Source organism: Jatropha curcas, chromosome 2, assembly GCF_041381405.1.
Source record: "Jatropha curcas cultivar XTBG-Jc1 chromosome 2, XTBG_Jcur_1.0, whole genome shotgun sequence".
Lineage (NCBI taxonomy): Eukaryota > Viridiplantae > Streptophyta > Magnoliopsida > Malpighiales > Euphorbiaceae > Jatropha > Jatropha curcas.
Genome location: NC_143152.1, coordinates 9500328 through 9518475, shown reverse-complemented (window position 1 = coordinate 9518475; position 18148 = coordinate 9500328). Strand labels below are relative to the sequence as shown.

General features: G+C 27.9%; 1 protein-coding gene and 1 long non-coding RNA gene across 3 annotated transcripts; one reads left to right on the top strand and one right to left on the bottom strand.

Annotated features, from left to right (window-relative positions):
• Nucleotides 1-1824: 1824 nt before the first annotated feature.
• On the bottom strand, nt 1825-8996 carry LOC105629104 (putative disease resistance protein RGA1). Of its 2 annotated transcripts, none has more exons than XM_089717400.1 (4): nt 8637-8996; nt 3082-5301; nt 2581-2651; nt 1825-1999 (listed from the first exon to the last, which is right to left on the bottom strand). In XM_089717400.1, exons 1-2 carry the CDS (start codon nt 8943-8945, stop codon nt 3088-3090), a joined length of 2523 nt encoding a protein of 840 aa, XP_089573526.1. In that variant the 5' UTR covers nt 8946-8996; the 3' UTR covers nt 1825-1999; nt 2581-2651; nt 3082-3087. The 2 variants fall into 2 exon arrangements, with proteins under 2 accessions (XP_089573526.1, XP_089573525.1); XM_089717399.1 differs by having other exon boundaries at nt 2581-2648.
• A 3450-nt stretch (nt 8997-12446) lies between these two features.
• On the top strand, nt 12447-14844 carry LOC119371561 (uncharacterized). The gene is made up of 2 exons (XR_005179194.2): nt 12447-14537; nt 14635-14844. It is a non-coding gene; the product is annotated as an uncharacterized LOC119371561 (long non-coding RNA).
• Nucleotides 14845-18148: the final 3304 nt, after the last annotated feature.

Below are 18148 nucleotides of genomic sequence, written 5' to 3'. Positions count from 1 at the left end.
ACAAAGAGAATGAGATCTGGGATAAGATAGAATGGAAAATGGGATAATCTGGGAGGAACTCTTCTTCTCTTTATATAGACTTCTTGGGAGAGAAATCCACATGGTTTAATGAACAAAGTCCACCTTTGTTAGGTGATAAAGTTCTCATTTAGGCCTTAAATTTCTTCAAACATGCGCATAGATTAGAACTTGATTAGCATGTGAAGAAAGTTGTCCAAGATTATCTCCTGAATTTGGTAGAAGTTGGTTGGCAATTTTGACTTAATTCAGGCTCCTGATCTTTGGCACGGGCGTGCTAGGAAGCACGGTCGGGGCGTGCCAAGCTTTGGCATTGTGGAGGGCTCAGCACGGGTCGTGTTGTCTAGCACGCTTGAATAGGGTCTGGTGGCACGGGCGTGCGCCCTAGCACGGTCAGGGCGTGCTAGGCTCTGGAAGTCCAAGGTATTTGTAGCACGGGCGTGCTATCTAGCATGGCTGGGGCGTGCTAGAGTCTGACTCTTCACTTGATTTTCCTTGGTTCTTAGCACGGGCGTGCCGATTGGCACGGGCTAGGCGTGCTAAAATATTTTGCTTCATTTTTGTCTTTTTCTGTGCCAAAACCCTACAAATTTTCTTAAGATCAAGTGAGCTGTGTTTCAAGGAAACTTTTAAATAAAAACATAACAAAATTAAATAAAAACTTAATTTAAATAAATTAAAAAAAATACTAAAATCTTAATAAGAATTACATTAAAAATACTATAAAAATAACACTATCACATAGCATAAGTAAAACCTCTAAATAGACTAAAACATGAAGTATGTTTTACCTAATTGACAAAACAAGTTCCCTTAATATATCATATTTTTGAATTCAACCTATTTTGGCATTTTTTTTTTTCATAGGACAATACTCTTTGTTCTCTCAAAAATTTTAATGTAGATGTAATCCTCATTTACATCTTTTGACTAATAATTTCAATTTATGGAAATTTCTTTCTTTATTAGGAGTTAATTGGAATTCTTTTTACAAATCTCATGTTGTTTCCTGCAATTTTTTAGATAAACTCATGGTTATGCTATCTATATAAATATATAATTTTAAAATATGGATGTTGATGTGGCAAATGTAACGTTTTATCTTTTTCTTATTATATATAATTAATCTTTTTTTTTTTAAATTTAATCGGCATTAAGTTTTTTTTATTAAATAATGAGTTACAAATTAATGAAATGTAACGGAGTTATAATGGATTCCATTATAATTGATATTTTGTTTTGCATTTAACAAACATTAAGTTTTTTTTAATAAATAATGGAATCATAAAACTAATGGATCAATATAATGGAGTTATAATTAATAAGCATTAATTAAATAATTAAGTTACAGTAATATTATGGTGAACTAATATAATTAAAATATAATTTCAATTCACTAAAATTTATTGCACTGTAATTAAATCTTCTTATACCTTATTTAATTGTAGAAAATTAGTAAGTATTTCAGTTAAATGTATGAAAATTCTAAAGGGAAAATAAATAATTATATCAGTTGCATTACATAAAAACCATGTATTCGTAATAATTTTCTTGAAGCAACATAAATATATATTGTAATAATTTTCTTAAAAATTATCTATTCAAATCAATTAAAAAATATAAAATTACACGATTCGTCCATGGTGAGTACATGACTAGTTGGGATTATATATATCCGTTGCACATAAAAGCTGTATTTTGGCTGCATAGAGAACTAATGTCATGAATCTCCTAAAAATTGACTTAATTATCACAGATAAATTAGAAAGAAGAATCAAGAAGTACCAGTAAAGATCTTTCCAAACATTATTTACATGTAAAATATATGCAATTCATATATAATTAAGGAGATGGCATTATTACAATATAAATAATGTAGAAAATGCAAATTATATAATAATGTATGTAAAAAGACAGAAGACTATAAGTAAATAACATTGAAACTTTCTGCAGTTCAGTCCAGTCCCCATGAATATGGTAGCTGCAACAGAAATTGGAAATAAGCAAATGAGAACATGAAAGTTTTAAAAATTTAAATCTCATTGTTAGGATTGTATTGGGAAATTAATTGGATAACAACATGCATAAATGATAGGCCAAATGCATAAATTTGATCTTGTATTTTCGACGATTATTCTGAACTTCGTAGAGAATCCATCATAACCCCACACTTTCATATTAAGATGCCACAAGGATAATTGACCAAAATTCAGGATTAAATTTATATATTAGGCTATAAATAATATGCAATAGGTAATTCATTTAATTAGTGGGTGGGGTCTAAAAAGGCAGCAATAAAACCTAAAAGAATTCTTGCTTAAATATTGGAATATATGTACAGTCTGTTGGACAAAATTATCTGTTTTAATAGTAGTTATCTGTTTTAGTAGCATTTAACTATTAGCCATTTGAGTAGCTTTTTATAAAACTTTAAAAGCTAAACTTTAAATAAATTAACTTTTTATAAAACGCTACATTAACCTCTAAAATCTAGTTCAAACGTTGTGTCAATGAATACTATAAAAGTTAAATTGAATAGTAACTAACAAGTAGTTTATTTACCTTAGTTTGTAAAAAACTCATAAGCATGTAGAGGCAGCATAACTTCCATTAATGGACACTCTAGTCTTCTGCTGGATAGGAAGAAAAAGATTTCCTTAATTTCAATGTAAGAGCTAAACTTTTGACACAGCAAATGGCAAAAAGTAAAAAACAAGATGATTTTATAGTTAAAATACGAAAGTATATCAGAATTGAACTTAGGCTTATGCTGAAAATTTACTTGAATTCTAAAGTGACCCTTTATTACTTTAAATATATCGAAACAAATCCAAAATTAATTTTTTAATCAGTTTAGTCCTTAAATTTTTATTTTTTAGATCAATTAGTTTCAATTTTTATTAAAAGGAAAATTATATTAAGTAAAGAATCATAAATACACTCTTTTATTTTATTTTATTTTTCAATTTTCCCAAATCATAAAGCCTGATATTAAATGTATATAGTTAATTTGAACTTTAATTAATCTAAATAAAAATTAAATGAAGGGAGAAATAAGATTACTTGCACTTAATCATCACTGTCAAGCGAGGATTGAATGTTGTAGCCATCAACAATAACTTGAGGAATATGAGCAATTTTGGACCAATCTTCACCCTTTTCACGTTCACATCTTTTTCCCAATGCAAAACAATTTTCAATCTTCAGTTGTTGAAGAGAAACTATGTTTTGCAGGCATGCAGGTAATTCTTCAAGATTAGAACAATCTTCAAGATGTAAGTTTTGTAGAGTGTACTTGGATCCTTCGAGAAGCCAATATGGAAAATTCACTAATTTTGGCAACTCTGCAAGTGCCAAATTTTGAAGGCTGAGTTGATTGAAATTTTCCTCATCCACCATGTCCAAGTCAATATTTTCACAACCGCCAATCATAAGAGTTTTTAGTGAACTTAAATATTTTATGCTTGGTGGCAAACAAATTAAACTTTTACAGTCTATAATAATTAGTTTTTGAAGTTTGCTAAGACCTTGCATATCTTCACACAAGTATTTTAGATTTTCACAATCAAAAATGAACAAAAAGCGAAGAGATTTCAAGCATCCAATTCCATTATTTAACAACCTCTCCTCTTTTGTTGTCATTTGTAAAAGTCTGAGGCTAATCAAGTACTTTATATTAGCGGGCAACTCTTCAAGTCCCTGACAAAGTAACAAAGCTTGTAAATTTTGCAACTTGCAAATAAAATCAGGGGCTTTGATAATCTTAGAATTTCCATGTAAATGGAAAAATCTCAAATGCTTTAAAGTGCCTATTCTCTCTAATGGGACGTCTAATTTCAACTGACTTAAATCCAACATCCGCAAATATTGAAATCTTGACCAATTTACGTCCAACATTAATTTGCTGTTAAGATCCCTTTCCTCACTCATAAAAACAATTGTTCTTGCACGGTCTAATCCTTGTAAAATCGTGGAGAGATCTTGAGGAAGTGAAGCGTTGTCAGGAAATAACAAATGTCGAACATTTGTGGGGATTTGTCTAGTGCTAGAGGTCACTATTGAATATTCATTTTGTGTCAATGATAATGCAAGATCATGCACTAAATCATGCATTTTACACTTGATAAATCCATACCTTTCCTCGAAATCTTGAAAAAAGCACTTAGATGCTAACTCCTTCAAATAACGCAAACCCGCATCTTCCAATTCCTCATTTTCATTCATCGATCGAACAAGTCCATGTGCTATCCAAACTTGAGCTAATTCAACATGATTATAAACATGGTCCTTTGGATAAAGTGAACAATAAGCCAAACATCTTTTCAAGTCAGACGGCAATTGCTCATAACTTAATTTTAAAACATGTAAAATGTCATTTTCCCCCTGCTCCAATTTCCATAACTCATTGTCTCTTATAGAATTCCAATAATCTTCGTCAGTTTTTGAAAGAAGGAGAGAAGCCAGTGTCTTCACAGCTAAGGGAACTCCTCTACATTTTTTCACAATTCCATCCCCAATTTTCAACAAGTTTGGATAGCGTTTCTCTTGGCCTTCTGTAAATGCAAATTTAGTAAACAAAGCCATAGACTCATCATGAGAAAGACTTAACAATTCATAAGCAGGAACAGAACCCACAATAGAGGCAACTTGGTTACTACGAGTTGTTACCAAGATTTTACTTCCATTGCCACCCATATACAACAATTCCTTCAATTGATTCCATTTCATGGGGTCATTGTTCCAAACATCATCTAAAACAAGCAAATATTTCTTCTCACCAATGGTTTTCTGTAGGATTTTTGTTAATTGCTCCATTTCCAAATTGCTCAAGTTTTCTGTCTCAAGTCTCATACCATTGGTCGTCGATTTAATAATTTTCTCTGTTAATATTTTTATATCAAAATCTTCTGATACACAGACCCACATTTTAACTTCAAATAATCTCTTTACTTGATCATCATTGTAAATCAGTTTAGCAAGTGCAGTTTTGCCCAAACCTCCTATTCCAACAATTGGAATAACAGATATTTTCCCATCCTTCATCAAAAGTTTGATGATGTTTTCTTTATCTGTGTCTCTTCCAATGATATCAGAGGCTTGCATATAGGAGTAGGTCATCTCCCTTGTCCTATGCACAAAGTATCTATTTCCATGTTGTTCATTGAGATGAAATTTAGCTCTATGACTTGCAATCTCATCTAATCTTTCTCTTATTTGCTTTATTTTTTGACCCATTTTAAAACGAAATACAAGTGGATTAGAGGATGAAAAGAAGCGGCCAACCTGAAATTCAAATAAGTATAATATAAATTTAGAGAAAGAAAGAGGGTCGAGTTTAGTGAGTTCAGATTGCAGATGAGTCGCGTTATTCATTTGATTAACTATTAAAGTGATTGCCCTGAATTATATTGAACGGAGTATCAACTTCAATTTGTAACTTAAAAATACCCCATCTTTAATTTATGTAACAATAAAATGTTTATGAACATAATTAAGTATTTCCGCTAACCGGAATGTCACATCTTTGACAAGTAGCAATTTTTTAATGGGATGATGTGTAAGTTTTGGTGTCTGACTTGAATTATTTTTTTTCCAATTTGGTATCTACTGATGAAGTGGAAAGCCGAATTGTCTAGTGGGACGAATTAAGACCCACATATGTCTACGTATGGCCTGACTTTTAATCTTATGTAAGCTATCTAACGTGGTAAATATGATTAGATTACCGATTTATAAAAGAAAATTTATAAAAAAAATTGCAATCTTATGAATAATAGTTAAAATTTTGATTTCTGTTTTCTTTCTAAAATAAATGATAATAAACTTTATATATAATATTATCTATAATCTACATATATAAAATCTATATCTAGAATATATATAAAAGTGGAATGAGAGGGCAACATTGGGAATTATAATTAGTATGTAGTTAGGAAATTATATATTTCCAGACAATAAATAACTTTTATATATCTATATTTATAATATAAATTTATAACTATAATTAATATATATAAAGTGAAAATGAGGGAGGGAATATTGTGATTGTCAAAAACGCTCATTCTAAATTTATCGATTGAAAAGAATATCATTAAAGATTTTAATTTGATTAATTGGTTGAAAAAATAAAGATACTTTAATTTTGATTGATCATATTAAATTTCTATTTAAATCTAAATTCTATTGAATAAATAAAATTGTATTATATATTATACAAGGTATATATTACATGCCGTAAGAAGTTTTAAGGATTTTAATTTTATTGGTTGAAAAAATAAATGTAATATAATTTTGAATGCTTACATTATACTATATAAGGTACATATTAAATATGGTAAAAATACAATACATTTAGTTATTATTTTTGATAAATCTTTAATTTAATTAGTTATAATTATTTCCTACAAGTAACCTATGCAATATATTATTATTTATTTTCTATTTTATATCAAATAATAAATCTTATAATATATTTCTTAATAAATAATAATATATTGCATATATTAAATATGGTAAAAATACAATACATTTAGTTATTATTTTTGATAAATCTTTAATTTAATTAGTTATAATCATATTATAACTAATTAAATTAAAGATTTATCAAAAATAATAACTAAATGTATTGTATTTTTACCATATTTAATATATGCAATATATTATTATTTATTAAGAAATATATTATAAGATTTATTATTTGATATAAAATAGAAAATAAAAATCACTATATATATATATATATATGATATAATACGTTATATTAGCAAACCATATAATATATTGAAATAATTTTTGTTCTCAAAAACAACAATCATAAAATTAATTATATACTTATAGACTTTAGGGAAAAGTTAAAAAAAAATATATAAAAAAATTATAAATGATGCTCTAAAACAATGATTATTATATTAATTATTATAATAGCTAATACTAATTTCTCATATTTAAAAATTAAAATCACGAGTATATGCAATAAGTACTAACGTGCAATTCAAAAAAACTATTTATATAAAAAATTATAATACGTGAAAATGTAACTTTTTACGATTCATTTAGCATTATATAACAAAAAATTAAATATTGATCGAGAAATATACAATTAATAACCTTCTTCAAGTTTAACAAAATTGACCTATCGATGTCTTAATTTTAAAACTAATTAATAATATAGATCTTACTAAATAAAGAGGCTTAGACAACTAAGTTAAATGTTTTGTACATAATATTTATAATTCTAATATGATTATAGAAAATTAATGAGAAATAATTCATTTTTATTTTCAAACTAAATGGTTGTCCATGCTATTGAAAGTTCTCTTCTAAATTATATGACTTTAAATATGTATTTATACAAAATTGTGAGCTGAAACCCAATCATTGTTGCGAAATATTTATTTTTACCGACTAATTGGAGAATACAGAACTAGCTTAGCTTTTTTTTATTATTTTATGTATAGAAGAAAAATAAATAATAATAACTGAATTGAATTGATTGTATAATAATTAAATAAGTTAATGCAAAAAGTATATTTATTATAGTATCATAATATTGATTTTAAAAATTTTACAGTAAAAAAAAAAAATTTGTATTTTTATTATTTTATATATGTCAAACAGGTGACAGTTGCGGGTCTAGTTAATGGATCGGGTCTTTGAATGAGGTCAACAAGTTAACCTCCTAAGTTAACCCGCAAATTGATCCTCACCAGAGTTGGGTCATTCAGGTTTAGACTCAGTAGAGTTTGGGCGAACAGATTCAGGTTGGGTTTTACAAATTGGATTCAGATATGGTGAAAAGTTATGTATTCTAAATTTCTTTTGGATACATGAAAGGTCTAATGGATTGAATGCAGCAGGAGTAACTCTTTCCTTTGAATAATATCACTAAAACTCAAGACCTGTAACTCTCTATTTTTGTTATAAAAGGTAGGAAGACCAATCAGACCACACTTAATCGGAGAAGTATTATTAAACTAATACGTTAATGTAATACTAATTGAAATTATTATTACATGTTCATAAGCATGTGTGTGTCTTTCTGTAATTTAATTCTATTGCCTTTTGTTTTCTAGTTACTAACTGCTAACTAGTATTTGCTCATGCCATTAATCTAGTACCTGGCAGTTGAAAAAAAAAAAAAAAAGGAAAGAAACAAAGGAGGAAAATATGCCAATAACAAATTTTCTGCGTTATCGATATAAAGTCTGAAAATTATATATATGAAGGAGAATAACTTATATATTCGATGTATAGATCCATCCTATACACCAAATCAATTAAAAATAATTTTTTGAATCAAATGAAAGTATTTTGTTAGGATATAATAGCAATTAGTTAAGGAGTTAGACTGTTTCTATTTTTCTCTATCTTGCTCTCTATTTTCTCTCTTCCCAATCACTCTAGTTAGGTTGTTTGCTAACAATTGGTTTCATATCAATATTTATACTCTTATAACAGCCACATCACCTATTATTTACAATTCAGTATCCTAACATATTTCTAATCATACACGGAGATAAAAGAATAAAGAGTAATCATTTTTTAAAAAACCTTTTAATAATCTATGCAAATCTTATCCTGTCCTATGTGAAGTATGAAAACGATTAAGAGGCATGTACCTTTTTTCTGGTGCTTCCATATAATTTAAGCACTTCCCTTCTCTTTGTCTCGCACTCTAATTCATCAAGAACATCTTCAGCATCATAAAGGGCGTCTTTAAGCTTAGCCAACCAAAGGCGCAACTCGCGGTTCTTTTCCTGCTTCTCCTCTGCATCCAATAGCACAGCTTCTATAGTTGACAAGATATCCTCAAGCTTTTTCACTTCCCCTTCAAAACCCCATGCAAAACAGATCTCTTTGTAAGCATTAGAAGCTAGCTTTTCCAATACTTTTTCAGCTATATTAAAAGCAAATGACTCTACAGCCATGTCTTAATTTTGTGTTTGAAAAATTATAAAGTGGATTTCGGTTTCTAAGAATGAGCTAGAAAGAATTTATGAACATCCCATTTTATAGAGTATTCAAGTATAATGTTGTGAACTAAAGTATGTATTCTTTTCTTTTCTTTGTGGAAATAACTAAATAAGATGCTAAGTCTTTTGATGTGTAAAGTTGGTACAATTAATGATTTATTTCTCTATTCTCTTAAGTTGTACTCATTCCAAATTCCAACTTTTTTTGGAAGAAAAGTTAATAACTTATTCTCCACTTGATAAGGAAAAATTAAATGTGTCGTAAGAAGAATTGGGTTTCAATTCATAGCCTCATAGAAATATATATTATAATAAGGCTCCACGTGTTTGTTTATGTGAAATAAGTTATAGGAAAATATTTTTTACAATTTTCTATTATTTGGAACGTTCAAGAAAATAAGTCAATGGAAAATATTTTTCTCATTAAATGAAAATTAAGTCATTTTTAAGGAAAATAACTTTCCATTTTTGTGAGAATAAAATATTTTATGGACATTGACAAACCTTATAAATTCAATATATTTTTAATTTATTAATCATTGTAGTCATTACCACCAATTACCATTTACCACCGACCACCACTCCCGGCGGCAACACCACCGGCCACCGGCGGCTTTCATAATTTATATATATATATATATATTGCATTTTTCTCATATTTAACAATAAAATTTTTAAATTATAAAAGATCCAAATTCCAAATTCCAACTTTTTTTTAATATATGAAAGATCCAATAGATCATAATCATTTTTAATTTTTTTTTGTAGATGTCTATGTATAAGGAATTAAAATTATATTCTATACACAGAGATCGCACATCTTTAACCAACCAAAAAATTCAACATCCACTCAAATTCGATTCACAGTTCATTCAAATTTCTATTCATCTTGAAACGACCTAAACTTGTATAGTTTGAATACAATGAAAATCAACTTTTTGCCTAATTCATTGACCTGACTTCAATATCTAACCTATTTAACATCATCTGAAATGTTGTGCATTTGATTTAATAGACAATAATAAAAATATAAAATTTTGATAAATTTGAAAGTGTTATTTTTGCTATAAAATAACATCAATATACAATATTAAGAGAAACTATAGTCCTTGAAATAACTTATTTTATTATCATACGTCAATTCAATTCAGTTTTTATTTATTTCTTCTTCTTGCATGTATAAAATAAAAAAGAGTTTTAATTTTTTTGAAAAAAAAATTAAATTAGTCACTTTTTTTTTTTGTTGGAAGAAAAGTTAATAACTTATTCTCCAATTGATAAGGAAAAATTAAATGTGTCGTAATAAGAATTGGGTTTCAATTCATAGCCTCATAGAAATATATATCATATTAAGACTCCATGCGTTTGTTTATGTAAAATAAGTTGCAGGAAAATATTTTTCAAAATTTTTGGTTGTTTGGGGTTTTTAAAAAAATAAATCAACGGAAAATATTTTTCTCATCAAAGGAAAATTAAGTCATTTTTAAGGAAAATAACTTCCTATTTTCGTGAAAATAAAATATTTTCCGGATATTGACAAACTTTATAAATATCAATATTTTTTAATTTATTAATCATTGTAGTCACTACCACCAATCACCATTTACTACCGACCACTACCATTAACCACCCGGCCACCGTGGTAATTTACATTTTTTTTTTTTTTTGCATTCTTCTCATATTTAACAATAAAATTCTTAAATTATAAAATTTCTATTATTATTAATATTATTTATGGTCTTATGAGATAAAGACTTTAATATTTTTAACTAATTTTCAATATTACAATCAAACAACGGAAAATAAGTCATTTGAAAAATATTTTTCAAGCAAGTTATTTTCGTGCAAGTTATTTTATGAAAATAAATGAAACATAAGTCAAATAATTAAAATAATAAACTTTAACAATGAAAACAAATAATTGGTTTAAAATAAAATGAATTATTTTTCATTAATCATCATCCTTATTATCATCATTGTTGTTGTAAAGAAAATATATCACATTTGTTTTATACGTTTTATTATTAAATAACATTTATTTCATTCACTAATCTTATTATTTAAACATTATTACGCTTTGTTATTTACCAAGTAAAAATAATCATTTATTTTTCACTTTGTCTTTCATTCCTGATCTTTTATTTGTTTTTAGTAAACTCATATCTACTTTCTTATCTATTTTTCTTTGCTTTTTTTTTTTTTTTTAATTATTGTTGTTTTGTCTCCAAATTTGAAGTTTTTTCAACCCTTCTTCCGTGAGGGTATTGATTCCTTCTTTTTGTGAAAGTTTAATGCTGAAATATGATATTTGATTTTATTTGATTAAAGAATTTAGACCTTAAGTTATAAATAGAAGAATTCCTTATGTTTGAAATATTGATTAAAAGGTTATATGGGTTTAAATACAAGTATGAGAGATAAGAATCTCATAGTATAAGCTAACAGTATATGACTATATCTTAACAAATATATGAACAACTAACTTGCAAAGAATATGGCATGCATGGAACGGATTGTAAGCAAAGTAAAAGAAAAGCATGTCTTGAACGTGACACAACTTAAGTAAGAAGGTCTGCAATTTGATCTTTGGATGAGATATAGCGAATCTGAAGATGTTTCTTGGCAACAAGGTCTCAAACAAAATGAAATTCAACCTCGATATGCTTGCTTCGGCAGTGAAAGACATGATTTGTAGACAAGTAGGTAGCCTTGACTGTAATACCAACCAATTTGACGGTCTCCAATATTCTTATTACCATGGTAATTATTACTATTAAAAAGAATAGAATAATTGGAATTACCTTAATATAATAATATAAGAATGTTAATTTTAAGTTACAATGCAATTGAAGTTTAATTATGCTAAGAGAATTAAATTGGAGTAAGATTAAGTAAGCCTAAGCTCTGATGACGAGAAGCTAGCATATGAAGCTCCTCTAGCTAGTGTCTTGATTTACATCCAAATGATTGATATTAGCCATTTAAAGTATATATAACTAAGGACCTAATTGGTATGATTAAATAATTAAGATTTAATTAAGGATTAAAGACTTAATATGATGATAAAAGGAGGATGGAATGGAAATTTGGGGAAAGGACAAGGAAGGAATTAATAAAATTGCTTAAGATTGCAACACCTATACAAGTAGAAGACAAATCCCACCTCTTCCTCATGCCACCTCTTGATTTTGCTTTATAATTGACGAAACGTCTTTGCTTTCTCATTCTTGGCCATAACTTTCTCATCTATTCTTCTTTATATTTGGCCGAACATACTGAGACAGAAAGGAAAGCACTTTGAGTTTTAGTTAAAGGAGGAGTAGTGTTCAAGGTGAAAAGCAAATAAGGAGGTGCCAAGGTAAGTAATATATATATATATATATATATATATATATATATATATATATATATATATATATATATATATATATATATATATATATATATTTTGGTATTTCAAGATTGTATGATTAAACTTCTTGGTTTTTCATGAATTTAATTAAAGAGCCATGGTTATGATAAATGTAAATTAATTTAAGGACTTTGAGAAGAATGGTTGAAACAAGGGGCTTAAATATGATTTTACGCATTTAAACATAGTTTGGATGTCCTTAAGCAAAGTATGCTTTTAATTGAATTCTAGGGTTCTTGAAAATGAATTTATGAATTTGGAGTTTTTATAATTAAGTAAATCTAATTAGAATTTGAGATTATGATAATTTGTTTAAATTGGTTTAACGGTGAGTTTATGTTTGGAATTGAAGTGACGAAATCTTTTTGGTTTGGTGTTGTTGATGGTTCGGCCAAATTGAGAAGTTTTGAAGGGATGATGTCTAATGGCTGAGTCTGTAGTTTAACAGTAATATATGATGAGCTAATGAAGAATATAGAATTAAAATTTCATGATTGATGGAAGGAGATAACAAAGATTAACTTATTGAAAGGTTATTAAAAATAAGTTGCCTGAAAATTCAGTCACAAATATTGACTTATTTAAATAGGTAAATGAACTCTAAAAATTATAAAATTTTATAGAGAACTATTTTAGGATGTTGAAAGGTTGGGATAAAAGAGCAAGTGCAATGGATAAAGAAAAATGGAGTTATAGCTAAATAGATGCAGGCTGCTCGGTGGAAAGCCCGACTGAAATTTAGGTACTCTGATTAGGCTATTTGACTATGCAAATGAACTCTAAAAATTATGAAATTATATATGGAAGTATCCTGAGATGTGAGGAAGATGCTGCAAAAATTTCAGGATAAACAAATTTAAAAAACTAGAGATATAGCCAAAGGAAGTCTGACTGCTCTTGTGATCAAAACCTTGTATACTATTAGTTAGTAATGAATTTAGCATACTTTTAAGTTATTATTTTAGTTATTATTTTTATGATTCTAGGATGAGATTAAGTATTAGAAATAAAAGAGTTCATGCCTAAAATAAAGATAAATGGTACTTGGTCAAGAATAGAGAAATTAAAGGAAAAACATGAATACTACATTCTCATGCTTAAATTTGCATCCTTATGGTAATATGTGTAGGTCTAATATGTAGTATGGAGTTAATATAAATATTAATTTCATGCTACAGCTTCTAAGAGGAGATAATTAGAAAGAGAAGTTAATAGGTAAAGGAGAGGAGCTAGGGGAGTCTTCTAGCTCATGTTAGTGCATTATATCTATAATTTATACTGTTTAAGTGATAAGTAAAATAGTTTTAAAAAATATTTTATGAAAAGTTACAAGGTAAAGAAAGCAAATGTTTATATCAAATGAACTTTTACAAGAGAAAAAGTTGACTTATTTATCAAATGTTTATATCAAATGAAATTGAATTCAAATGTGATTATTGCAATTGTGAATTGATTATAAAGAAAGCAAATGCTAAAGTTATAGTTAAATGTTTACACAAAATACTAAAGAGCTAATGTTAAATGTTTTATAATAGTTGGAAATGAATTTCAAAGTACTCATTTGAATGGAAAATGGAGGATGATTTTGAAAGAATGGATATAGAAATTTTGAACAAAATGAAATGCTGCTCATTATAACTAAGGATTAATTTATAATGGAGAAGTTTTAAGAGTCTCACAGCTAAATGCATGACATGGTTATTACCTGATATCACTTCATTTGTTGAAGTTGATATTATGACATGGTTATTACCCTGCTAATATCACTTCATTTCTTGAAGTTAATATTGTGATTGATATGGATATGCAATAAATGATATTGCAAATGATATTGTTCTCTCTTAAATGAGGTTGAGATTGTCCCTCTTCTATTGATATTCATATCACAGATTGCGGTTGAGATAGCTTTGTCTTTATGAGCTCATAAGACAGTGATGGCCTTTCGGATTGAGTCTGCATAAGGTGTGGAGACAAAACTATTGATTGATGATTGTATTGATATGCCATAATATCTTCATATAAATTGATTATTTTTGGTGAGCAAATGAATTTAATTTAGTTGATATGACTACTTGTTACTTCTATTTAACCGGTTTGTTTTCAGTAAGCAAACGATAAGAGTTGACTTATGAGAGGTAATATTGAAGTTATTTTTCACATTTAAACAACTTAAATATCCAATGGCACTATTAAGTCTTATGCTTAGCGATAGTTATTTCTATACTATCGCAGGAAGAAGGAAAGGAGTAAGTAGGAGATTGAACCTGCAGAGTGCTAAGTCCCTTCTGTAGCATATGGAAGGTGAGCTACTGAAGTAGCTATTACCTTATTGGCAAACTTATTGGAATTTTTGTATAATGTATAAGACAGAAACTGGTCACTATTATATATATATTTAGTAGACTAATGCGACTGAAAGTTATATAAGTTTATAATCACTGATATACATTATAAAGCATTCGAATGGCGTAATTACCTTTAAACTAATTTATTATTTTTAATATTAACTCTAAAGGAACAATCCAGTATGTAATCTTCTTTCTAATGGGCTTATGAGTAAGGGTTTCACCAATATATTTGAATATGTAAATGTGTAATTTATAAGAGAACTTTAGTTAAGACATTTTAAATGATGAAACATTTATGTCTTGTGTATAAAAGGAATTTATTTAGTTTGGAATTTTATAAGTATGATTTCTATGATATTTAAAATGATTTTAAAATAGCCTTAAAATTTTTACAATATATGTATTTTGAATATTAAAGTTAAGTCCATTGTAGTATGTTTATTGAGTCCTTATGTTAAATAAATGTTTAATAAGAATATTATGGGCGACATGCCATGTCTTACAGTGGGATAAGGTGTGACACCAACATTATCACACCATAGAAGAGGACATTTAAGTGAAGAAAAACCAATATCTATAATCAAGAACTGTAACCAAACAAGCTCAGTAATAGCTACCCCAACAACTCTATATTCAGCCTCTATAGAAGATTTAGTTTAGTGTGGCTTGCTTCTTGGTTGACAACTAATCAAATTGTTCCCCATAAAAAGTATAGAAGATTTAGTTTAGTGTGGCTTGCTTCTTGGTTGACCAACTAATCAAATTGTTCCCTATAAAAATAATATAGTCGGATATAGATTTACTGTAGATGGGATTAGATGCCCAATCAGCATCTACATAGGCATTCAGTGCATTATGGGATGATTTTATAATATGCAAACCATGAGTGTGAGTCCCTTTAAGATAGCGCAAGATTCTTTTAATAGTAGTCCAATGATTATCAGCAGGAGCATGAAGAAATTGAGAGACGATATGAACATCATACAACACATTGGGTTGAGTGAGAGAGAGATATTGTAACCCACCAACAATTTGCCGATATAAAGAATGATCCACTAATGGAAAACTATCACCAAGACTGAGTTTAGTTTTAACACAGACAGGGGTGCGATGCTATTTGACAGGCTTTTTCTGCAAGTGTATGAAATTGCAACCAAGTAATAAAGAGTGAGTCAAGTATCGTCCCAGGAAAACTGTACACCAAGTACCAAAATTGTGTTAATCTACTATTATTTAAATGACAATAAGGAAAATAGGTTGAAAAATAAAATAAAGTAATGAATAAGAAATCAAACAAGAATATTTGTGAAAAGAAATCAATGATTAAAGGCTACTACAGATTTTTACTTCACTTAATTCTATCCAATTTATTTTATTAGTTTGATAATCAATTTTAATTGTTTAAGTAGGGAAAGCAACCTTAAAATCACTCACAAGCTCTCCCGATGTATTGTTAGCTATTTTAACCCGGTCTAATTACCTATCTTCCAATAGCGCAATCAAACATGAATTAAATCATTAAGTTTTATGGTTTATTTAAGAATTTATAACCTAAGGTCATTAACTTATAAAAACCCCCAATGACTCAAACCTTATAGCTTCCGCATCAAGTTATTATTCCCGTGTTATTTATTACCTTTTTTATATCAAAAACACTTCTTCCGATAGTAATTAATGAAATAAATCAATCCAAGGAGAAACTCTATCTTGAAGCATCAAGTTAAATAATAAATTATACTTTGAACAAGGAAAAACAAATCCAATATTATAAATTGGAATAGAAATTAAGCTACATCAAATCTCTAGTATGAGAGTTTAGTTCGACATAGTAATCAAATAAAACTCAATTAAACTTGAAAATAATTCTATAATCAATATGAATGATGAAAAGTAAAAAAAAAGATTAAGAGTTTAGAGATAAAAACTAGTCAACAAATAGTGTGGACGGCTTCCTTGATTCCTTTCACAAAATTGAGCACTTGAAATTTTACAGAAAGAGAAAACTAAGTAGAAAATAATAGAACCAGAGATGGAATGTACAATGGATGGATCCCCCGACTGTGGCTAGTCTCTCTCTTTATATAGACTTTTTAGAATATCTTCGAATTCGTTTAGGAAAGTGAATTTTTATTAAGGAAGAAATCTTTTGGAGATAGGAAATTGTTTAGGTTTTGTATTTCTTCCTAATTAGGACTCTTTCAGCATCTAAATAAGACTTCAGCTTTAATAAGGTACATCCCATAATATCTTTATATGGGCATCACAAGCTTAATATGAAATCTCGCCCCAAGTTGAACTCTGTAGAGTAGCACAGGGGTGGTGGATAGCACGCCTTGGATGTGCTACTTGTTGAAAGTTTTTGACAACTGATCCTCTTTTACATTTTTGGCTGGTTTTCTATAAAAATCATACTGAATTCTTCAAGATTAAGTTAAATATGATTCAAGAAAGCTTTAAAGAAAATCATAAATAAAACTAAATAAAAACTAATTAAAGTAATTAAGAATACTAAAAATCCTAATAAAAACTACATAAAAATACTATAAAAATAACACCGATCAAAATTCTCCAAACTTAAACCGTTGCTTGTCCTCAAGTAACAAAATTAAAAAAAAAATACAAACTAAACAAGTTAACAAAGCTAGTTTAATATGCTCGGGAACAATTATTCACAATCTAAAATATATAAAAAATTATTAACATGAGAATAAGTCAAGTGTTTTCTATATTAATTATTTTCTTGCAAATAATTCAATTCTCAATAAAACACATTTTTTAATTTAAACAAGAGTTAATAAGGTTTTCAACACCAATAATTGTTCAATTTATGACAAATAAAATATGAATTTTTAAAAATTATTAACCCTGGATAAGATGATGATAAATATAATTTGAACATTTCCATAAACGAATGTAGTCATCCCTTCTCCACAATTGAAATGCATACAATTAGAAAGATTAAAAAGGTCTTTAATTAGGTTGTAATAGGTTTTAGGGGTATATTTAGCTAAACAAGGAAAAAGGATAAAAGGATACACAAAAAGTACAAAGAATGCATAATCTCAAGTTTTCATGACATCAAAACATTTTTTTTTTCAAAAGAGAGATTAATATGGAATAATTTACTAGCACAACATTAGAGACAATTTGGCAAGGATTATGCTTCTTAATATTAATATTTTGGTAACAACTTCCTTGCAATAATTCCCCAAACTTGAATTTTTATTACTTTTTATTTCATTGGATGATTTTTTTTCTCTAATTGCTAGCATCAATGAGTGGACTCTCTTTTTTATTTATTTATTTGTTTATGTTGTAATGTAGCTAAACCTCATAATTATACACTCTTGTACTTAGGGTAAGGATTTGAACTTGGTTTAATGGCTAGGTTAAACAAA